The 25,068-nt window shown below is 45.2% G+C and overlaps 1 protein-coding gene across 1 annotated transcript; it reads left to right on the forward strand.

The window, feature by feature from the left end:
* The first annotated feature begins 1,717 nt into the window (after window positions 1-1,717).
* LOC310866852 (matrix-remodeling-associated protein 5-like) lies at window positions 1,718-24,752 on the forward strand. Its single transcript, XM_083776608.1, has 13 exons — window positions 1,718-2,059; window positions 3,946-4,172; window positions 4,576-4,705; window positions 7,076-7,317; window positions 8,308-8,459; window positions 9,872-13,746; window positions 14,495-14,539; window positions 14,689-14,830; window positions 15,435-15,570; window positions 15,671-16,939; window positions 17,054-17,261; window positions 18,221-18,442; window positions 18,552-24,752. The coding sequence occupies exons 2-13, from the start codon at window positions 3,985-3,987 to the stop codon at window positions 21,033-21,035; spliced, it is 9,093 nt and encodes a 3,030-aa protein (XP_083632734.1). The 5' UTR covers window positions 1,718-2,059; window positions 3,946-3,984; the 3' UTR covers window positions 21,036-24,752.
* The last annotated feature ends 316 nt before the right edge of the window (window positions 24,753-25,068 follow it).

Consider the following 25,068-nt stretch of genomic DNA (forward strand, 5'->3'; position numbering starts at 1 on the left):
CATCGCTAGGGACACATGCATCAGTAAGCAGGAATTTGGGATGGCAATGAAGGACCAGGAAGTCTGGCATGGCAATGTGAAATCCATGATCTCGAACCGCGGTCGAAAAATGATGAGGATGAGTATACAAGAGATCCCTTGTATGCACTGTAGCTTTACAATCACACTTATGTAATGTAGTTTGTCCTTCCTTCCCTGCGTCAGTTGGTCAACCAGTCAGTTGCCCAGTCAGTCAGACAGTTATCCAGCCAATAGACTGCAGAACATTCCAATAGGATGAAGGGTGTGTCGTACTGTAACAGAGAAGGTTGGGATTGGGCCTAATGCTTTCTGCAGCCACCTCCGAGCTACAGAGGATGGATGTTAGCGTGAGAACACTGAGGCGATGTAGACCAGTCTCTCCTACAGAGATGGATAGAGACGGGGTCGGGGCCATTGACTGGAAATAGGAGGAACAGAAGCTGGGAGAAAGAAAGGCCCGCTAGACATAGAGATGTTAAAGGAAAGAAATATGGCATCCTCGATTCCTTGTACTATGCACGCACGTCGCACGCACGCACACACAAGCTATCTCACTCTCTCATACACCACACACTGGTTTTGCAAATGTTTGTGGACTTTCCTTATACATTCATTACATCTCTTACACTAACATAACAGTAAGAGATACAATCATAACCATATTAAAATCCAGACAAATATATTTGGGGTGGGAGTCCCTAACTAGATCGTCACTGACATCGTCAGTCAACAGGCCTACAATTTGCCCCAAAATGGAATAGACTCCATGCACACACACAGCCCCCCTTTCTCTCTCTCTCTCTCTCTCTCTCTCTGTCATTCACAGAAATGCACAGCAGGTTTTGAGGGAGGGGCGGGTCTACTGTCTGTGATTACAGGAGACAACAGCTGAGGAACATCATTCTATTTCTGTTCTCTCCTCATTTTAGTCTTTCACTCCTGCAGGAGGTGTCAGTCAAAGGGGTCAGTGAGACAACCCTAAAGTCCAAGACAAGAGAACACTCCCTGATTTAGATCCGCTGTAACCCAGATTACAGGGGGAACCAAGGTGGGAATGGAATTTCACTGCACCTACTTGTCCATGTTCACTTTTTACCCCTTGAGCAAAACTGTACTTGTTAGTGAGGAATGAGAAGGGATATGAGAGAGTGTGATATGCAGCTATGGGGATCTCTATAGCCCCACTAACCTCTCTACCCTGCTCCCAATATACCAGACCCACCACAGGCAATGACATCAATGGCCTATTGCCTATTAATAAATAGGCATGCCATGGAATATAGGCTACACACACATGCCCTTTAAACCATAACATAAATATCAAACAAGTCAGTGATATTTTTATTGGAACACTGCAAATTGTAACAAGAAATTCTGACCACGGTACTCTCACTTTCTGGCTAACCACACAAAGCATCTTTCTGCATGGGGCACCTTTCGTTTTCTAAAATGCCCCTCCTTGGACAACTTGCGTCACTCTCAAAAGTTCACTTCAGTCCAGTCCCCTAAAGTCAAATACACACACTCTCTCTCACACACACACACACACACACACACACACACACACACACACACACACACACACACACACACACTTTGCTCTCACTCAAACAGAGAGTCACGCTGCGCCAGACGAGTGTCCAAATAGTCCGCCTGCCGCGACCAGTGCGCTACTTTTTTGCACTTCAGGACTGGAGGGGAGCTGAGCAAACAACAGACCTGTTGGATTGTTTCTCTGGAATACTGCTGCAATTCGTTTGGATTTTCCGAAAATAGCTTTCTTTTATTCGTGGTTAGGCTATAAAATTAAGTAGCGTGTGTGTTGTTTTTTGTCCCTTTCAAGTTTCTATCTTCTCTTATTTTGTGATTTGAAGTTGTAACTTTCTTGGAAACTTTTTTTCTCTGCAGCTACGCATTTTATCTGGGGGAAATAACTGCTCAATTATGTAATTGCCAGTCTGTTGGATTTAAATTAGCATTTTGGGAGAATGAATAATCCGGAAAAGTAATTCACTTTTCCAGATCAAAGGATTTCAAGGTAGGCTATACGCTGTTTTCAACCGTGGTAATCTATTCATCTACAATGCTTCATACTGTGCATTCACATTTTAACTTTTTTATATTTGTATGTCTAGTCTATACAGTTTCAGTTTCACACTGCGCTATGGTTTGGATATTACAATTGGCTAATTGAGTCGCGCGTCAGCCGTCAGGGCGTGCGTCTTTGCGCGCGTCCATTCAAAAACTATAATCGCGCGCGTGCCTGCGTGCGTGTGTGAGATAATGTGCTAGTCTTTGTTGTGTGTTGAATAATAAGGAAAGCTAAGGCATCAACGGTCGTTCAGTATGTTACTGTAGTCTACATAGGCCTACTGTGATCGATGTAGCCTGGTTGTTAAATTTGTTATAGCTCCTCGTGTGTTTTAAACAGACTGGCCAGTATGAATTTGCTTCTCATGAATGTTAGCTGTTCTCCCCAGTTTTTATTGAATTAACGTGTTAACTTAATTGGTTGAGCTTTTTTCTTCTTCTTCTTAAAACCACGTCGTTGTTTAATGTTGACCCGTTAAATTAAACTGATTCATGTGATTCAGCTGTATCTGCATGCTTCAATTGTTCTATAAGCCCGAGGTATACGTTATGTGGATATCCTGTGTGTGTGTGTGTGTGTGTGTGTGCGTGTGTGTGTGCGCGCGCGTGTGTATTGTGTGTACTGTGTGTGTGTGTGTGTGTGTGTGTGTGTGTGTGTGTGTGTGTGTGTGTGTGTGTGTGTGTGTGTGTGTGTGTGTGTGTCTGTGTGTACTGTGTGTACTGTGTGTGTGACGTGTGTGTGTGTGTGTGTGTGTGTGTGTGTGTGTGTGTGTGTGTGTGTGTGTGTGTGTGTGTGTGTGTGTGTGTGTGTGTGTGCGTGCGTGCATGCATGCGCAGTTTGCGCACGCGTGTAAGTGTGCGCACGTGTGCATGTCAGTCCAGCTGACACCCTCAACTCAGCTTTGAGCAGGATTGTATATGAGTGTATTTGGTTTTACAGTGAGCTTACATGCACAGTGACATGCACAATCTGTACAGATGTCTGATGACTTGTACATGTGTGTCTTCGCCTATTATGTTAGGCCTTATTACTCCTTCATGGATTGTCATTGTGCCCTATATGTTTGCATATGCCCTAGCAACCATGTATTAGAGCACTGAGATATCGTCAAAATCAAATCTCACAATATTTGTGACAAAATCATCAATATTGTGACTATAAAATAAATATAATTGCTTTGATTGAAATTCAAACCCTAAAACAGGGCTTAAATGTGATTAAAACCAGGAAGAAACAATTCTTGTGACATATCATGATAATGTGATCAAAATCCTAGACAATATATGTCTCATGTAGGGGCGGGCGATATTGTGATAAACAATGTTCCACCATATGCCTTTTCAAAGATATTATATATCCTAATACAGTGAATGAACAATCTATGATTTGCAATTCTGTCTTCATTTCTGTAGAACTGACTGTTTCGTGTGATGATATATTTTTCCATACCCCTACTCTCATATCACAATATCAATATAATGACTTCAGAAGTCATACAATAAATTTTGTTTACATTTCATTGGGTCAGGATAATGGACCATTAGCCTGACCCAATTTGCCATTTGCCTTTCAATGAAAACCAAACATGGAATCAGATTTTACTCTATCTCTTCTGTTTGGAAACCGAGAGAAAGAGAGAGAGAAAAAGAGAGGGAATTTAGATCATACTGTATCTATAAATAGATAGGAGTATTTGTGGTGGTTCCGTCAGTAGTAAACACGAGAGCTCATTAACCCTGCTAATTGAGTAAAGATTCCTGGGCTGGGCTGTGGTGCTGCTGGCAACCAAAATGATCTGTTAATTGGTTATGAACGTTTCTTCTCATTCACAGTGATTACCCCATTGACTCCGCTAATCTTCTGAAGTGAAGATGTGTCAGAGAGTGAGTGTGCCAGTGACGGCGCTGACGGTGCTGATGCTGGCCCTCATGGTCCCCGTGGGCCGGGCCTGTCCCAGATCCTGTAACTGCTACCAGGCCAGCGAGGTCCACTGCACCTTCCGTTCTCTGCTTTCCATACCACCTGGCCTGCCCACGCACACCCTACGCATTAATCTAGGGTAAGGACACATGCACACACTCACACATACTCGGATATACATGCAAAGATGCAAAAAGCCACGCACGCACGCAAAACGTTGTTTAATGCAATCAGATAGGGCTTTTCTGTTTGGATGCATGGGCTGTCAAGGCCAAAAAGTAGTTTTTGACACTCAGCAGGCGTTCCTGCATAACTTCCGGGTATCACACGCTCTATACACGTCTATACAGTATGGAGTATGGACCATATACCTCAGAGCTTACATTGGTCATGGTTGTGCTGGTTGTTGTAATATTGTCATATTTCCATGCGTCATTGCTTGATGATTTCCTTGGTGGTTGTTGTTGTTGTTGTTGTTGTTGTTGTTGTTGTTGTTGTTGTTGTTGTTGTTGATGATGGTGGTATTTTCTCTGCTCTGGTAGGTTCAACAGCATCAGCAGGATCCCTGACAACTCATTGGCTGGCCTGAAGAAGGCAGAACTTCTGATGCTCCATGGCAACGACATTCACCACATTCCAGATGGAGCATTTCGAGACATGAAATCACTACAGGTAAACAGGAACCAACAGTAGTAACCAGATTGACCAGATTTCTTCCAGATATGTAGTGTGCCAGAATGTGTGGTGTGAGCAGAATCAGAATTTTATTTGTCACAGTGTCTCTGTGAGGAGGGCAGAGAAATGATTTGCAGCACAGGGTCATATAGGCGGGAATCAAACCCATGCCATTGGAGTTATGTAGGCGGCAGAGTGAACCAACATTGGTTAAGCCTGATTTTGCTGGTACGGTGATCATCCAGGGAGAGCTTTTATTAGGAAATAAATGTTGGAATTTGTAAGTGACTGCATGGTAGCCAAGCTGTACATCTTAGCAAAACGTCCAAAATGCATGATGAATGTTAATGGTGTCATGCATTTTTTATTTGGGCTGATCCGTTTCACCGCACCAATTACTACGAATTTGACTCAGAGATGCAGTTTTTTAGCAGGTCATAGAAGTTGGAGACTGAAGAAGTCAAATTAGGGACAAGACTCCTCCGATATTACTTTCATCGCCCTCCATATCCTCAGGCAACAGAAGACGATTGGAACATTGTGAATAGCGTTATGGGTTTCTGCTCTCTTTCAAGTGTGCGCTTTACTGGAGCAAACTCAACTCCCTAAACATGAACATATGCATAGAGTATGCTTAGCTCTCTCACAGGATCATGTGTGAGTGTGATGTGAAGACATGGCATATTTATTCAGTGCTTGACAAAGAACAAATAGCAGTTCTAACAGCGTGAGTATGTAATGTAGTGTTTACACTATTATTGTACAGAACAAAATACTTCAAAATGTTGCTGAATGTTACCACATGTTGCCACTTTGATACATGCACCTGTATCAGGGGTATGTTATTATAGACTTACTGTATGTTCAGTGGGTGCACACATCTGGGATACGTTTAATTCACTAATCCATTTGACCTTAGATATCGATAAATAACTGAATATGATACAAAGTAATGTTTTATTTTTGTCTGTCTAATATTCCATCTTTCAGTGTACAGAACAAATGCATAATTTCAAGGTTTCAAGGAGTTTTATTGTCATTCCATACGAGTACAGAACAAAATGTATTTACCCAGGTCCTGGTCATTTATGTACAGTGTATGCTATTTTTTTCTCCATGTTGCTGGCAGTGAAATAACTGTATAAAGCGGTAAGCCACTAACCTCAGGGCAGAGATATCAGACGTATGACTCCCGGCAGCTATTGTTCCCCTATCGCCTCCAAGGCAGACGCTGCTATATTTTGTCGTGATAATAGGACCCATATTTCCACGTGTTGACTTACCCCCACATCCAATATCTGTCAGCAGCCGCGGCAACTTCTCCTGCTAAGTAGTCTCTCTGGGGAGTAAACGATCTCATAAATCACACAGAGAGAGAGAAGGTGTGTACACACTGTACAGTATGCATCTCCCTCAACTTCTGGTGGGTTCACCACACGTCACAATAGTAACTTATAATGGACTCACACACATCACAAGAGCAGCATTAGTAGTAATAAGTAAGTCTGGTGGGCTCGCACCCGTCACAAGAATCACAGTATTGAGACTGAGGTTGCAGGATAAAGCCCGATTTAGATTTGGTTGTACAGTATGACTGCATCCTGCATCAAAAATAGCTAATCTACAAGTTCACAACGTGCCACAGAGCGGTTTGTAAGCTTGTATAAGTAAAGGATAACGGAGACATTTGCATTTCCTACTTATATACCAGAGTGAAGAAAACATTTCTGTGCTACAGTATCTCCATTGGGTTCTCTCTCAGTCTTGCCCTGATTCATTCACAGCATGGTGATGGAGATACGTGCTGTGGGCCCATTTGGGCAATTTAAGCATAGGGTTCTGGTGGGTGCTTGTGGCTGTTTTCACTTAAATTGTGTATAAAATATGTAGGAGGTGTTTTTCAATCAGTTGTGGTTAAATGGAGGACATCATCTCTTCATGCAGACACTTACCTTGCCCATGGTCCACAGTGTGTGTGTGTGTGTGTGTGTGTGTGTGTGTGTGTGTGTGTGTGTGTGTGTGTGTGTGTGTGTGTGTGTGTGTGTATGTCTGCGTGTGCGTGTGCGTGCTTGCGTGCGTGCATGCATGCATTGTGCATGCGTGCATGCATTGTTTAGTGTGCTGATTAGTCTGCAGATTGTTTAGTGTTTGAATTGATACTCACATATAACTATAACAAGCTGAAAGCAGTTCTCTCTCTCGCTCTCCATGCCCCAAAGCAGAGCTTCATACTGTACCAAACAAAACGCTTTCCCTTGGTGTTGTTCATTTTTATCTCCCCGTCCCCCTATAGTCCAGACTGGAGAACATCTCCTCCTCATCACTGTTCTAACCTTTCAACCCCCCACCCTCCCATCCTCTCCTCAGATATTGAAGCTGAGCTACAACAAGCTGAGGGAGATCTCCTCCGCCCAGGCCTTCTCCGGCCTGACCTCCCTGCTCCGGCTGCACCTGGACCACAACCTCCTGCAGCACCTCCACCCGCAGGCCCTGCTGCAGATGCCCAGCCTGCGGCTGCTCCGCCTGCAGGGGAACCGCCTCCATCAGCTGCACCCGCGCGGCCTGTGCACCCTGTCGCTGCTCAACACGTACTTCTACTCCACACTCAGGTGAGCTTTACCACTTTTGACGCTGCCAGAGTGTTTCAGAATAAAGGCGCTGGAGTGCCAAGCAGATGGGGCAGATGTTACTCTGTAATGGAACCCCCATGTTCCATTACTACCATGTGCTGTCAAGTCTGATCTCTCTTTAGAAGCGTTATTATTCCAAACAAGATGCTTGTTTAAGTCAGAAATTAGGACAGAACATCTGTGTTCTGATCAAAACCATGGACAGCGACGTAGATTCTGAGATAATAGCAAGATCTGTCTGCCCGTAAAGAAGGAAGTGAAGGGCTGCACGCATGCACAAAAAATGCCTGGAGCTCTGACCAAGGCATTGCCGTGCAACGGGAGCTTTAAAAAAATGGATTACAACGATCCCATTTTATATCATTATAAAGGACCAACAGACTGGTATATACAAGGCACACCCCGGTTTTAATTGAGAAGACGTGTATACACGTCCTAATTGTTAAATGGAATGGTAAAACCTCTCCGTCCGTTCGCAGCACAAATGATAAATGGCCTGAATTCTATTCGTTTCAGTCCCTTGAGCATTTGACATCTCCGTGGCAAGTGCTGTATCATTCTATGGCCGTTGCATCATTCCATTCTAGCCTAATGGGGTGGCAAGCAGGTAAGGTTTCCATCAGTGGTTGGAGATAATGGTAAACATCCTTAACCTCTCGCTTCGGCTGCACCGTCAGCAGTCCCTGTGCCTTCCCCTGCTCTAAATGTACAGTACTTCACTAATTTGTGTTGATGGAAATATACAGGATATATTATACATAAATGAATGAGAATGGAACCGGACAACGATGATGACTATTATAATGATTTTGATCCCGATGAAGATTATGTTCACTATACTGATGATGGTTGATGATGAATGTTTCTCCCTGCCCCTGCCTCCATCTTCCATCCATCCTGTCCTTTTTTACTCCAATTTCTCTTCACCTCCATACTCTTCTCTGCTTTTCTGTACTGTTTTCTCTCCAGGCACCTCGATCTGTCCAACAACAGTCTAACCACTCTGCCCAGAGAGACCTTGGAGACGGCGCCCCTGCTGGAGACGCTGGTACTGCAGGCTAACCCATGGAGCTGTGACTGCAGGATGAACTGGTTTTCAGGCTGGGCTCTCGCTCACCCGGGTTAGTCTACTTTGCCTTTGCGTTCAGCTACCTTCGGACTTTAACTTTAAATCTCATCTAATGTCTGTGGCCGTGTTATGTCCCTCCCACTGCAGTAAGTGTTTGCTTTAATACAACTGTGGACAAAAAGATTGTGAGAATGTTAAAATTAAAAAATATATATAATTCAAAGGAAACTAGCAGATCGACAAGCTCATAACGCAGTGCATCGCGTCATATTGTGAGCTTCCATCAGCTATTTTCAAAATCGCTATACTAAAATAGGGCTTAGGTGGTTAATGATGGCAGTAATGGTACAGTAGTGTTTGTATTGTGTAGTTTCAATCAAGGTGTTGGTATTTTATCTTCCTCTCAACAACACAGTCATTATAGAGAAAATCTTTCATGTTATTCAGTGGGTGGCCTCTATCTACCTACTGTAGATGCATTTATCTAATTTGATGGCCCTGACTTAACATGGCTCTGTCTGCATACAAGATCACATTATTATTTGCAACAGATCACGTCCAACTGTCCTCACAATACTACTGCACCCTAATATATTGGTGTTGGGATGCAAAGCATCTTTTTTTTAATATATCTATACCTTTGAGAAAACATCCCCAGATGCTGACCATTGTTCTCTCCTCCTCTCCACCTCCTGCTCTCCGTCTCACCCTGTCATTGATAGAGACGTGAAAGCAGGTTGAACCTTGACATTTGTTTGTTTGACGTCCCGGCCTCAGCTGTGTGACTAATCTGTGATGACCACGTCCACTGTGTGCAGATAGATACAATGTAGGCTAATATGTGTTGCGCAATGACGAGGTGCTTGATTTGTGAGCTGCTTGATTTTATGTGTTGCACTATGGCCCCGGAGGGTGGGATATTCCATTCTTGCTGTTTGCATAACATGTGGAGAAGAGAGAATGAAAGAATAATGACAATAAACTTCAACTTAGATATAAGCAAGCATTTGTGTAGGGAACAGTTAATCGGATTAATGAATTACATTTATTATCCAAAATGTTTTTTTTCTTCAAAACATATTGTGGTGCGTTCTGAACTTGTAGATATTTTCACTATTCACTACTTTGTGCCACTGTATGAGTATAAGATAGGACGTAAGTGGTCAACCAGATTTAACTGACATTTACTTGATTATTTTGCAATGACAAATTATAAAGAAAATATGTAAAAAAAAATCAATATTATTCAATAAAATAAAAGTAATCAATGGAATAACTGCTAAGAAAAGAATCAACAGTTGCAGCCGTATAAAAACTGCTACTACGCGTCATTTACATGTGAAGTAGAGTCAGTTTGATTGCTTGAGCATGACAGCTGAAATATAGTTTAAATAATTCCTATGAAGTGACGTTTAGTGAACTTTCTCTCTCTCTGTCACTGTCTGGCTCTTTCTCACGTCTTAGGATTGATGAAATGTCCCAGAGGTCCTCAATGTCCAGTCTGTGAATTGCCCATTCCCCTCCGAGGTCGGGGCTTGCTCCAGCAGACTGACCTTCCCTGTGCCGCGCCTGTCATCTCCTCCCCAGGAAGAGATCCCCCTGCTGAGGTGGACCATGGCAGCGTCCAACCCATTGAATCCTTCATAGAGCCCTTAGGCACCGCCTCTCTGGGCATGTCCGATCTACAGGGGAACAGCGTTGATCTGAGCTGCGACGTCACTCACTCTGCCAACACTCCGGACATCACACCTCTCCCCGATCTCTCCCTCTCAGCCTCTTCTCCGCTGTCCCTCTCACTCTCCCTGTCCCTGGAGTGTCCCGTGGAGAGAGGGAGTTACGAGAGACTTTGGAGGATTCTGGCGTACTATAGCGAGACGGCGGTTCGCCTGGAGAGAGAGATAATGCTGAGTAAAGCCCCAGACTTGGCCTACCGTTACACACAGGCTGGGGAGAGAGAAGGCTACTACCATACTGGAGTCCGAGCTTCGATCAAAGCCAAGCCCCAGTGGTTGCTACAGCCGTTTATTAGCATTCAACTTAACAGAGCACAGTCCAGTGGGCACAGGCTTCAGCTCATAATGACCACAAGAGCAACTGTTCGTCCCGACCCTGTTCCATCCTCGTCGTCTTCCCCAGCTCTGCGTCCTTGGGTGCTGATCCCTACTAATCGCACCGTCACAGCACTAGCAGCAGTAGTGGGCAGCAGGGTGGAACTGACCTGCCCTGTTCTTAGCTCTGGCAAATCTACTACCATAGAGTGGAATCTCCCAGACGGATCACAACTCTTCTCCCCCTCTAGCAGCGCGGATGGTAGGGCCCACGCCTCAGCTTCCGGTCTACTCATACAGAAAACGGAACGCTCCGATTCTGGGTTATACTATTGCGTGGCCCGGGCGGGGAGAGATGTGGACGTTCTGCCAGTGCGTCTCGCAGTGGAACACTCCTCTGTAGCGATTCCAGGGGAGCAAGTGGGGCCTTCCTTAACAGGGATGGTTGGCGAGGCTATCATACTGCCCTGTGTGGCCTCTGGTTCCCCTATGCCTGATATTAGTTGGGTGTTACCAGATGGGAATATAGTAAGGCAGGACTCAGGCAGGTCTAACGGGCTCACTATCCAATCAAATGGGAGCTTGTCCCTGCCACACTCTTCTATGAATGATGCCGGCCAATACCGCTGCACGGTGGTGAACCAGTATGGTGCTGACTCTCTTTCTACACAGCTGAGCTTAAACCCCCGACCACCCCGGCCAATCATGACGTCGTTACCCCGGGGGCCCCAGTCGGCTGCCGGTCGGTCAACTCGGATACGAGCCCCGTTGCTACAGAGTAATATGGTAGAGGATGGCTCAGGAGACGAGGAGGATAGAAATGCTTTAGTCGATAGGAGGCGTACAAGACCACACCAGCTGCCCCTAAACCGACGTTATCCAGCTGGACACCCTCGCAGACGGGTACCCGTGAGAGCGGGGGTCCCGAGGAGGGGAAGTGGAGGGGCATCATCCTCTGTTGAACCGAGAAGGAACCACTTAGATAACAGACGCAGAATTAGTTCTACTAAACAGAAGATAGACCCCCAGAAATGGGCTGACTTATTGGCCAAGATACGCGACAGGACCGTGCTTAACAGCACCAGCCAGTCAAACAGTGTGGAAGAGCCTACGGACAGAGGAAGGGATGGGGATGAGATTAGTCGTGATCGAGTAAGAGGGGAGGGAGAGACAGATGTGGAAAAGGAAGCTGAAGGGTCATCTATTGATGATGCCAGTCTACAAGAGGAAGGCCTGCACCCTGTTCACACAGAGATGCCGACACACAGACAGACAAAAATAAACACCCAAACAGAGACAGAGACAAATGTGGACGAGACAAACACACAAGCAGTGTTACAGATAGACCCAGTGACATCCAGAACCAATGAAATTGTCCCTGAACCAGTAGAAGAGGAGCAGAGGGAATCGACCCCTAAGCCCTTTGAACCCAGGCTTCAGAACCCACGGCTTCTGCCTAACTCTGTTCCCAACTCACGGCCCCAGAGCCCCTGGAATGCTCGCCGGCGAATCGGACAGAGGAAACGAATCCCCAACCGTCCCAGGGGGCGACCTGTGACACGACCCCGACCTCTGCCAGACACCACGACACCGAGGTCACACTCTGTGGCCTCTGACACCACCGTGGCCCATGTGGCTACTCCGTCTCTGTCTCCTACATCCAGTTCTTCAACCATGACGTTGGCAAAGAAGGATCAAATGAATGAATCAAATGAGTTGGAATTGAATTCTGCATCTCCTGTCATTTCAGACTCTCTCCCTCTTTCTCCTACAGAAACCCCCTTCCCATCTATTTCCCCATCAATTCCCCCTGTGCTCTCCTCTTCGCAGACCACCTCTCCCCCAATGACACATAGACAAGAAGACATGATGACTCACTCGGTCAACATCCCGGATAGCATAGCACCTGGAATACCTGCGACCGACTGGAATTTGTTAGAAGAATCATATGTGTCCCTCTCTCCATCCTCTGATTTGTCCACAGTGCCCAGCACAGCTACCACCACTGTAGAAATCACTACAACTCCATCAGTCACCTCCATTCCAGTTACGAGCATCCAAGTAACTAGTACGGCTAGAAGCACTACTATTTCCACAACAAGTAAACGTAAAAATCCAATCGCCACTGCTATCACCACCACCACCACTAGTACTGCTACCCCTACTACTAGAAAAACTACAAATCCCATTGATACTGCTGACACTACAACCACCACCACTACTACAAGACATGCAACTTCAAGCATTAGCAACAGAATGACATATCCCACTATGACTGCAACCACAATCACTCCAACTCTTCCCTCTACGACTAGTGCTACAACTACACTTCCTACTACTACTCCGCCTCCTACTACTGCTGCTGCTACTACTACTACTTTGCCTACTCTCCCTACTACCACTACAACGACTCCTTTGATGACCACGACTACTCCAACCACCACTAGAACAACAAACCCTATTACTTCTACTGGTCCCACTACTAGGACAACTACTCCTATTATCTCTACAAGTATTACTCCTGTCACTACTACAACCACTACTCCTACTACTACCAGTACTCCAACCACCACTAGAACAACAAACCCTATTACTTCTACTGGTCCCACTACTAGGACAACTACTCCTATTATCTCTACAAGTACTAATCCTGTCACTACTACAACCACTACTCCTACTACTACCAGTACTCCAACCACCACTAGAACAACAAACCCTATTACTTCTACTGGTCCCACTACTAGGACAACTACTCCTATTATCTCTACAAGTATTACTCCTGTCACCACTACGACTCCTTTGATGACCATGACTACTCCAACCACCACTAGAACAACAAACCCTATTACTTCTACTGGTCCCACTACTAGGACAACTACTCCTATTATCTCTACAAATATTACTCCTGTCACTACTACAACCACTACTCCTACTACTACCAGTACTCCAACCACCACTAGAACAACAAACCCTATTACTTCTACTGGTCCCACTACTAGGACAACTACTCCTATTATCTCTACAAGTACTAATCCTGTCACTACTACAACCACTACTCCTACTACTACCAGTACTCCGGTTGCAACCACCAAATCCACGACTACCGGAGAACCCTCCAGGGAGAGGCCGAGCTTAGAGCAGGTTGACCCCAGAGGGGTGCCGGTTTCTGGGGTGCCAGAGCAGAGCAGACCTCCCCCCAGCTGGAAGAACCCAGGAGCTAATTCCATTCCAGATTCCCACAGCAGCAGACCGCGCACTCCCCATGCTCCGCCCCTCCCTGCCTCACCCGGGGTGAGTTTGAATCTCTTCATAGGACACATAGCCTAGTGGGCATGTGTTATCTAAAAAACGACGGGAATCAGAACAGAATCAGATTGTTCCACTTTTTATTTGAAATTTTTGTTCAGTTCTTTCATTTGTCCCTTGGTCCTCTCGCTCATTCATTCATTCATTCATTCATTCATTCATTCATTCATGTAGTGAATTAATATACATCTAATTTGCAGATATATATATATAGTATACTGTATACAGTAGTATATTGTTAGCAAGTGGAACATAATCACTTAAGACCTATTTATATTTGTTTTGAAAAATCCAATCTACAAGCTCACAACATGTTGCATTGTGATGCATTGTGAAAATGTTTGTGCCAGAGTGACATTCCCACAATTGGGACAGCAGATTAACAGTGGTTAATTCAGCATGTCGTTTTATTCCAAATGAGCTCTTGCTAAATTAACACCAGCACACAAGACAAACACAGTACAGACCCAGAGGGGAAGAATAAAATAGTGGAAATTGGTTACACAGCACTGTAGATGTGAAAATAGACAATTCTGTCTGTTCAAATTGACCCACGCTTAATCTCCCGGAGATCATGTTTATAGCAATTTTTCAATTTAATGGATTTTCCAGAGTAGTGCTTGAAAGATCTAAGAAGGAGATTAAAACATGTGCCCCTATAATCAACGGCATTATGTACTGTAGAGTTTAAGCCTGTGGGGTTTGAGATAATCAATGATCAATCCATTCCTAGATCTCTGCTGCAAGGCCTGCCCAGACCAAACCACAGGCCCCACAGGTGAATATGGTTTCAAAATGGTTCTGAATTTTCTCAGCTGGCAATTACGATGAATGTGTTTTTTGGTTGTCATTGGTAATTGTTATTTATTTTTTGCTCATTCCATCTAGTTAGTATTTCCATCCTGTTTATCTGTGTGTTGGCCACAGGTCCCAGTTTTGAGATCCAGGCCCAGGATTGCTGATCCCCATATCAGGACAGTGTCTGTCCCAGCGGAGACCACTGCTAGTCTGGCCTGTGAGGCTATCGGAGAGCCTAAACCCACCATCACGTGGACTAAAGTCTCCACAGGTACACACAGCCAGGAACATGCATGCATGCATGTGCACACATTTCAAACAAATTTACAAAAATGCTCGTGAATGTTAGTCAGCCTTGCATGGGAGTAATTTTATTTTCATTTCAATGAGTTCAGAAAATGTGTCTTTTAACATTCAAATAGGCCTTTTTGCATGAACAATTTACTTGTCAAAATATGATTAACAATAAATATTCAACAACGCATTCCAAAAGCAATCAGTAATTTTTATGCCATAAAATTGAAAATTAATTCTCGTCAGTTTTGCCTGAACAATCACGCACGGCGCACACTTTTGTCACTTTTACGATGACAAAAAAGGTAACACCCACTTACACCCACTATTTCATACTGGCATGCAAACAATGGGCTTTTCTATACAGTGGTGGAAATAAAACTAGTCATGGAAGATTTTGTTCACTTGGAACTGACTTCACTACACATATGTCACTGTCCCTCCCTGCCACTCCTTTCCTGTTTCTTCGTTTCTCTGCCTTTCTTTCTTATTATTTTCTTTTTCTCCCTCTTTTCTCCCACTCCCACTCTCTTGATTGCTTCCTTCATCGTCCTATCTCTCTTTATTTTTCTTCCTCTTAGGAGCGGTGATGTCAGTACACTCCAGGACCCAGCGTTTTGAGGTTTTGCCAAATGGAACCTTTGTCATCTACAATGTACAGATGCAAGACAGGGGGACGTATATCTGCAGCGCACAAAGCTCACTGGGTCGTGACAGGTAATACCATGAATATTAGACATTCTAATTATAATACAGTATTATTTGTCACTTGTCTGCATTAACTGTGAAATGTTTTATGTCCTGTTTTCCATCACAGGATGCTCACCACTTTGGAGGTATGGTCCCGCCCCCCACGGATGCAGCTGGCCAATTACAGGGAAGCTACTATCCATCAGGGCGGAGAGTTGCATTTGGACTGCCAGGCAGATTCTGTGCCAACTCCTCTCCTCTCCTGGGTTCTTCCTGACCGCTCTGTAAAGACCTCTGAGGACTCCTCCCATGGTCGCATGACCATGCATGCAAATGGAACGCTCCGTATCTCTGCAGTGGTACTTAGTGACCGGGGTGTGTATCGCTGTGTAGCTTCCAACTTGGCTGGTGCGGCCAGCTCCTCTGTGCGAGTACATGTGTCTTACTCTTCAATGCCCCCAGTGATACATCAACCCAGAGAGGACCGCTTGGTTTTGACTCTGGGGATGCCCGTTTATGTCCAATGCTCCGCCCGCGGTGCCCCACCTCCGATCCTACGCTGGCGAATCCCGGACGGGACGCTGGTGCGTACGTCTCAGTTTCTCCATGGAAACCTCTTTGTCTTGCCCAATGGCACACTGCACATTCGCAAACTGGGACCAAAGGACTCTGGGAGTTACGAGTGCACAGCGACCAATGCTGTGGGAGCTGATAAGAGGACGGTGAGGGTGGAGCTTGTGGGATGGAGGGACGGACAAGGAGGAAGAGGAGGAGTGGAAATTGCAGGGCGGGACACATCTACACTCCAACCTCAACGACCTCCTTCAGATGGAGGCTCCTCTCTCCCTGCATCGCCGTCCCATCCTGTCAACACCGGCAGACTCTCCCCTCCATCTCCATTCGACCGATCCGGGACCTCTACACCCTCCCCCAACTCCCCTGGCTCCCCTCGTCCCCGCACCCCCTACACTAATAATCCATCTCCCAAAAGCGATGCGACAGGCAACATCTCCCCGGTACACTCCTCCTCGCCGCCTCCGTCTGCTCCGCTCTCCCCAGCAGTCTTTGTTAATAACATCAAAGTGTCACCCTCCACTGTAAACCATGCAGGAGCCCCGCCCCCCGCTGTCCCTGTCAGTCCCCTCAGTAAGGCTCGCATCACCTCTACCTCACCCTCTGTCCCTGTCAGCCCCCACAGTAAGGCTCGCATCACCTCTACCTCACCCGCTGTCCCTGTCAGCTCCCTCAGTAAGGCTCGCATCACCTCTACCTCACCCGCTGTCACTACGGTTCACTACGGGGGTTTCCTGCAACTTCACTGCTCCGTATCTGGCAGCCCACTTCCCACCGTTATCTGGAGGACACCCAACAGGAAACTAATTGACATGCACTTCAGGTACGTGTGTGTGTGTGTGTGTGTGTGTGTGTGTGTGTTAAGCCTTTACACATACGTTGGTAGCAGCTGATATTCTTCTGATCGTGTGTGTCTGTCTGTGTGTCTGTATTCTAGTTTTGACCGACGGCTTAAGGTACATCCCAACGGCAGCCTCTCAGTTCAGACCGTGACGGAGAAGGATGCTGGAGATTACCTGTGCATTGCACGCAACAAGGTGGCCGATGACTATCGCCTCCTCCGAGTCTCCGTGGCAACCAAGCCCGCCAAGATCGAACCCAGGCAACCGTCCAATCAGATGGTGGAATTTGGCAGACCGCTGAAGGTAGGATTCCTTTAAGTGATCTTCATTTTCAGATGAATGAATTGAGGCCATTTATCACTTAATGTATGGTGGTGGCTGGATGGCCTAGTGGTTAAAACATCTATCCCGCAGGTTTTAAAAGTACAGATCACCAGGGGGTAAAAGGTTGGAGGGGGGCATTAATAATTAATTAATCAATTAAAACTAACTAACAATGAATTAGTTAATTCATTAATTGATTGATTAATTAATTAATAAAAAATATAAATAGGGAAAGAAAGAAAGAAAGAAAGACAATTAAAATTCAATTCATAAGATGATTGTGCCAGTTTCACCCTGGTGTCCCTACAAAAACAAATTGCAAGTTGTACAGTAGATTTGTTTTAAAGCCATTTCTCATTAGGGGACAGGGCTATGGGTATTTGGCAGTGGCGTGCACAGATAGACACTAGGGGGTGCTAGAGCACCACCTGCCCTTGCCCTCTGGACAGCAATGTGCCCTTTTGAAAGAAAAAAAGTACAGTGTACAGTACTGTATGTGGACCATGGTGACATTGATCAATTATTGATTAAAAAAAAGCTTCTAATAAATTATTTATGCCCCAAAATCTATAAATCTCATACTATTAAAAGGCAACCGCCCGGTTCCACGCGCTGCACAAGGTGCCCTTTTTTCACTTGAGCAGGTGCTCAAGTGAAGAAGGGTGTCCTTGGCAGTGAAAGGTTTGGGAACCGCTGGTCTATAGTATACCATCATGAAATTGAAAGGTCACAGGTTGGAGATTGCAACGGTCAGCAAGTTTTAGTCCACATGTATGAAGTGTCCTTGAGAAACTAACCTGCAGCTTACTCACTGTAGTGTGTAACACATTAAGCGTATCTAAAGTGTAACTTTGACTTCACTTTTGTCTAACATAAGGTACACATCATATGGGTAGACATTTAAAGCAGCAGTGAAAATATTCTGCTGCTGTCTCTAGGTGGATTGCTTGACATCGGGACTACCTGACCCAGCTGTCCGGTGGAGTCTCCCAGATGGAACCATGGTGAACAGCGTGTTGCAGGGGGAAGAGAGGGGAGGACGCACACGGCGGCTAACAGTGTTTGACAATGGAACGTTGCTAGTGCCAGCGGTGGGGATGGGAGAGGAAGGGGAGTATACATGTTATGCTGAGAACCAAGGAGGGCAAGATACCATGAAGGTAAAACAATCAATTCCCCATAGAGAGCATTCGTTTAATTTACATTTCTTTCATCCATGCACACATTTTAATATGCATTATTTATTAATTTATGTTTAATCCCTTCAAGATTAAAGTCAAGGTCATGATGAACTCTCCGCCAACCTTCACTGATGTGCTAGGCTATGATGTCATCAAAGTGCGACAGGGAGTGACTGCCGCCATTCGCTGCGAGGCCAAGGGTCATCCTTCCCCCACCGTCACGTGGCTCTCGCCAAACAATCGCGTAATTCCTCAGAGCTTGGGTTCCCGTTACTTCTCAGAGCGGATTGTGGTGGTTTCGGATGGAACTCTGGAAGTCCGCCTAGCCCAAAGGAGTGACAACGGGAACTATACATGCCGAGCAAGCAACGTGGCTGGGGTGAGGAGCAGGATGGTGGGCCTGGAAGTGGAACTCCCTAACTATGGGATGAGTAGCAGGGTGAGCGGTACACTTACTGTAGGAGTTCATGGGAGAGGCAGGAGTATAAACAGTGGGTCCGGTGGTGATGGAAGCAGCAGCAGTAGTAGTAGTAGCAGCAGCACTATAAATGGGAGCAGGCATAACTTTCTTGTCAATGTTAATACAGGCCTGAATGGGGATTCTTATAATGGATTTAATAATGGAGGCACAAGCAGGTTTGGTAGTAATGGCGCTCATGGCAGCAGTAGCAGCAGTAGTGGTAGTGGAGTCAACAGGCCTATCAATGGAGTCACAACACGGCTTGGTAGCAGTGTATTCAGTGTTGGAGTGAGCGGGGCTAACAATATAGCTATTAGACCAGGTCTTATGGGATTAAATAGCAATGGACCTGGGATTACAACTAATGGTAATAGTAATAGTGCTAACAGTGCTAATAGTCCAACCGATATTGGAGCAGTTAGCGGTGGGCTGGACAGGACAAATATCAATGACGTTAATGGGAAGGCTAGTAATGGTGCCAGTGTTAGTACAGCCAATGGAAGACCAAATAGTGCTACTAGCAATACTGGTGTTATAAATAGTAGTGGTCCCAGTAATGGAGCTGGAACCAGCATAGTAAGTAATAATGGTTTGAGTAGGACTAGTATAGGAGAGACTGGCAGCACGAGTGGTACAAATAACATTAACGGCAGGGTCAGCATTAGCACTAGCAATAGTGGTACAAGTGCTATTAGTAACTCCACAAACACTGTGGTGAATGCAGTAACATCAGTAAAACGACGAGCAGTTAGGGGACAAACTGTGATGTTACCATGTCCTTCTCATGGTTCGCCTCCACCCCGCTTGTCCTGGCTTCTTCCAGGAGGTAACGGCATTTTGCCAGCTCCGTACTATGGCAGCCGGATCACTGTGCACCGGAATGGCTCCTTGGAGCTACGGGGTGTGCGTATGACTGACACTGGGACCCTGGTTTGTGTGGTGAGAGGAGAGAGAGGAGAGTCAAGGATACAAGTGGAGCTGGTGGTCTCTGAGACACAGGCTGAACCACCACCACCACACAGGAGAGTGTCATATACACCTGCCCCAAGAGGTTCAGGTGTATATGACGCTTCTAACTACGCAGGTCTACCAGCCATCCCACTTTCAGGTCACTCTGGAGGCCCACCTCGAGTTGTTCTTGTGACAGCTCGTCCTTTTAGGCCAGTAACAGAAAGACCTCCACAGAGAGGCCCATTCATACCGGCTGCACCTCGCTCACTTTCAGGTCACTCTGGAGACCCACCTCGAGTTGTTCTTGTGACAGCTCGTCCTTTTAGGCCAGTAACAGAAAGACCTCCACAGAGAGGCCCATTCATACCGGCTGCACCTCGCTCACTTTCAGGTCACTCTGGAGACCCACCTCGAGTTGTTCTTGTGACAGCTCGTCCTTTTAGGCCAGTAACAGAAAGACCTCCACAGAGAGGCCCATTCATACCGGCTGAACCTCACTCAGAAGTTCCATTGCACCGTTCTGGTGGCACCGTCTCAGAACAAGTGAAAAAAAGACTGCAACCGGTGCTGAGCACAAGAACGGGTTCTCTAGTCAGCATCGTTAATGGGGAGACCCTTCGCTTGATCTGTTCTGCTACTCGGGTCCTTGGTAATGCCCAAGGGTCTCTGTCCTGGACATTGCCCAGCGGTGAGGTATTGTCTCGGGGCGAGAGCAGTGGTTCAGGGCGGTATTTGGTCCATGCAGATGGAACACTAACGGTCCAGCAGGCATCTGTTTTCGACCGCGGATCCTACTCCTGTCGAACCACAAACCACGATTCGTCCTCGGCTGCACTCCTCATGGTCCCTGTGATCGTCATCGCCTACCCTCCTCGCATCACAATAAGCCCCTCCCCTGTAACTTACACACGCCCTGGAGTTGCCGTGGAGCTGTCCTGTCAAGCCATAGCAACACCCAGAGCGACCATCACTTGGGAGACACCTGACAGGTCGCAGCTGAGGGCAACGGGTCAGGCGCGCAACTACGGAAACCGTTACCTCAGCGCCCAGGGTTCACTGATAGTTCAGAACCCATCGAGTAGGGACACAGGATTCTACAGGTGTACCGCCAAGAATGTCATAGGGGTTGACACCAAAGTTACATACTTGCATGTTATGTAATGGAGGCGATTCACACCCAGAGATGCACGCTGTGTTTAGACGTGTGCAGCCAGAGAACACACACAGAATGCACACACATGCAAAAACGGAGAGAAATCCATACCCTCCACTATGTGCTGTAGTGCGCACAGAAACAAGCGTGCAAGTGTGCATACCTACGCATTTACACTGTGAATACACCCACCCAGGTGTTCGCATAGAGCCACAGAGGTAGAGACCTCGTGAATAGTGGTGACAGACTTCCTGTTTCCGGATAGTACAGTATACTGTATGTCCCTCGTGCCCAAAGGAACTGCAATGCTCAGTGCAGAAGACACTGTTAAACTGAAGAAAAGACTGAAGTACATAATATAATATATGTTTTATATCTTAATTTTTTATGTGTGCCTTTGATGTTATTGCTCTGTTTTGTATGAGTCACAAGACCCTTGTGTCTGTATTTGTCTCTATAATGAAGCATATCAGATTTTCTTTGATATAACTTGAGTTTGTTGCCTTATCTCAGCTGTTATATGGACAGTAATTATGAAGTTCTGACTAAGGTAGTCAGTGGTTAGGTAGCAAGAGACCTAAGACGTTGCAGGACTGGTACTTTTGGTTAAGACAGTAAAATTCATAATACACTGAGCAATTGAAATGCCCATAATTGTATTTCAGGGAATTTTTCAAACCAATTAATAAGAACAACTTCTTTATATGAAAAATAAGAAAATTCCATGGGCCCTATTTTGTGTAAACCAGCGTATAAGCAGACAACAGCATGGTGGGTATGACAAACACTGATCACAGGCCGCTCGCGAGATCTGATAAAAAAATGACGTTCACACAAATGGTGTATACATTTCATACCATTATAAGGCTTGGAATGACATTATTATCTTCTTGAAGATCTTAGACTCTGGTGTACTAGTCATTTCCACAGTGTCATGGAAGAAAAGTCTCAGAAACCAAATTTCTCCCAAGAGCAAAATTAGATCCTTTTGTGGGACGTGCAATGTCGTCTCCAACTTCTACGACATCTCAAACAGACCACCCAGAGCAGATGATGTACGATTATTATCTTGGGAGGAAATAATAAATGCAGATAATACATCTGACACAATCAACAAATAAACGTATACTCAGGGTCCACTTTTGGTCCGCTATTTATCTCTGCAGCAAAGTGGTGCTTGAGCAGATTTCTGCCCAGGATGTTCATGCAGTAGTCATGTATATACTACCTGTCCATGTGACCAATCCATGAGTAATGTCTATAGAACGGGGCTTGGTACCCCTCTGAGAGTTGGCTTTGAGTGCTATGAGCATGACAAGCAATATCTCTCTGCCCTTGGTGCTTGGCAGCACTAATACTATCTCTCTCTCTCGGTTTCTGGCACAAAAACTGGTACTCATAGTCATACTGGTGCTCATTAACCAACACATAGGTGAACACGGACATTGCTGTTCCTTGGAGTGGTTGCACCACTCAAAAAACATGCTATATGTGTTACAGCTTGATGGACTCATAGCAAAGTGAAACAGACAAGCATAGCATACAAAGCAGGTTTGTGTGAGACGTATATCTGGGTGTGCCTCTAACAACTAAAGTGAGCAGAAAATAGCAATCGATGAGCGAATGCCTCGTAGTAGACAGTGGACAGTGCAAGTCCTGGTCCTCATTGACCCCCAAATTGCTGTGCGATGCTGACTTGCAAACGACTGGACCCCTCCCACGCTGTCATATGGCGAGTCCTCAAAATACCAAACACAGCGAGCAGGACACTTCGCTCATTCGCCGTATTTCATGCCAATCCACCTGCCCCAAAATAGGGCCCTAACTCCCTACATAGCAGCATTTCAAACCATTTGGGCACCTTCATTTCAACATGTTTCTCAAATCTTTCCATTTCAAGGTACACCAAATTGATACAAAACACTGTATACGACTTAAAATAAAGCTGAGTAGTGAAATATAAATTACTTTAAACTGAAAGCTCTGATTAGCTGATTAGTACCTCAACCCACGTCACGAGTCACTTACTGAAGTACATGTGGCAGTTCTGTGATTGGTTGTGACTGGGATGCAACATCTGCTTCATTTATTTGCCAGCAAGTGAACACGCATGCTCACACATTTACTATGCAGTGCCATTTTCATCTTCATTTAATTAATTTATACCTTTACGACAGGACCATAACACTGATCCAAGTTAGATGTATTATTCTCATTGGATCAGCGTTTGCCATAATATACTGACTGTGATGACCTAATAATCCTATTTAAAAATAATGGGTGAACTCTTTTCAACAGGCTATAAAAAATGTCCAGATAGATAAACGAAATCCCTTCATATATTACAAGTCCTTTAGATGAACCTGATAATGGAAGGCATTGAAGCACTTTTTAATAGATTTTTTTGTCTGATTAGCATTAGGCCACTGTCCCCGGACCCCTAACCGATACTGATACGATTATTTGTACTTTGTATCTCTGGTTCCCCAATATCCTCTCTATGTTCAGAGGGAGGATATTGGGACAACTTTAGTTTTTTTCAACCAACGTTCATGTTTTAGGTTGTCATTAGAGAAAGTAAAAGATGAGTGTTAATTTCTCGTTTGCTGCTTTCCTTCGTTTTAGGGATTTTAGCTGTTTTTGATAGGGGGGCGGGGTCATTCGAGCATGGGGCTAAATATGTATTTTTTTTACAAACTTTTATAGCGATTTATTTTTTTATTATGACCGCAAGAAATTACATCTGGCCACAAAACATCACAGGATCTATACTGAATGTGAAGGCAGCCTACTGGGGGGAAAGCCACACTGTGTGTCATAGACTCAATTTGACACATTCAGTAGATCCCGTGATCTTTTGTGGCCAGATGTAATTTCTTGCGGTCTAGTAGGACTATAGTAAATAATAAAAATATTAATCGCTATACAATTTTGTAAAGAAATACATATTTAGCTCCATGCTCGAATGCCCCCGCCTCCCTGGCAAAAACAGATACAATCCTACTGTAATCCTAACCATCAATCACTTAGCTGGGGACCACCTAGAATCCACTGTACCCCTGGGGGTTCACGGAACTAGTGATGTAGCACCAGCTAAAATAGCACAGCCGCAGGTGCTTAATATCAGTTACACCAGGAAAACCCATTTAATCTTTCCATGACCTACTTTTCGGATTTGACCGAGACTTTGACATCGGCTGTCCCACCATGTTCTATCCAACTCATATTCTCACAGCCTCAGAACCAGAACCATGGACCTTCAAGTTCAAGTGCATTGTTTATATCACTGTGCGCAGGGGCAGTACTTGATACACTCCAACGCTGTATCATAAACGCAATGCGGGCCAAGTCTTTGAAACATGATTTTTTACTTTGATAGCGAAGTCTGGGTAAATAACGCTTGTCATTCCAATGCCTGTCCAAAGTCATTTAATACGCTAGGAGCACATGCACAGTATAAACCTCAGTGTTGATTTAACTGAGAGTGCAAAACTGGACCCACATGGACAATTGAGGTTCCTTTTGGGTCCATTCGTGCACTTCCAGAGTTAATGAACACTAAGGGTTTTAACTGTGTGCACCAAGACTTTTTGTGTAACTACCCTTTGATTTCAGTTTCTTGTTTTTGTCTCATCCTTAAATTATTTGCCTTGTAAAGACTCTGTCGTAAGACTCTGATGTTTAATGCTTCTTTGTCAGGAAGGGAGAGATTATTGGGACTTAGTATTGAGTATCTCATTTGAATGTTTGCTTTCATTTGATCAATTCATTTTATAAATAAAAACTAAAAAAGAATGACGAGCATTAATCTGTTAAAATGCTGATGTGGTGTAAATGTTTTGTTTAGAAACGTGGGGGCATGTACGTGGTGTGTGTGTGTGTGTGTGTGTGTGTGTGTGTGTGTGTGTGTGTGTGTGTGTGTGTGTGTGTGTGTGTGTGTGTGTGTGTGTGTGTGTGTGTGTGTGTGTGTGTGTGTGTGTGTGTGTGTGCGTGCGTGCGTGCGTGCGTGCGTGCGTGCGTGCGTGCGTGCGTGCGTGCGTG

Source organism: Protomyctophum parallelum (genome assembly GCF_964188405.1).
Source record: "Protomyctophum parallelum genome assembly, chromosome: 11".
NCBI classification, from domain to species: domain Eukaryota; kingdom Metazoa; phylum Chordata; class Actinopteri; order Myctophiformes; family Myctophidae; genus Protomyctophum; species Protomyctophum parallelum.

Coding starts and splice junctions, on each gene's coding strand:
- LOC310866852 (XM_083776608.1), top strand. CDS start 3,985: ATGTGTCAGAGAGTGAGTGTGCCAGTGACGGCGCTGACGGTGCTGATG. Junction 4,706..7,075: donor GAGACATGAAATCACTACAG/GTAAACAGGAAC, acceptor TCCTCTCCTCAG/ATATTGAAGCTGAGCTACAA. Junction 18,443..18,551: donor GAGGGCAAGATACCATGAAG/GTAAAACAATCA, acceptor AATCCCTTCAAG/ATTAAAGTCAAGGTCATGAT.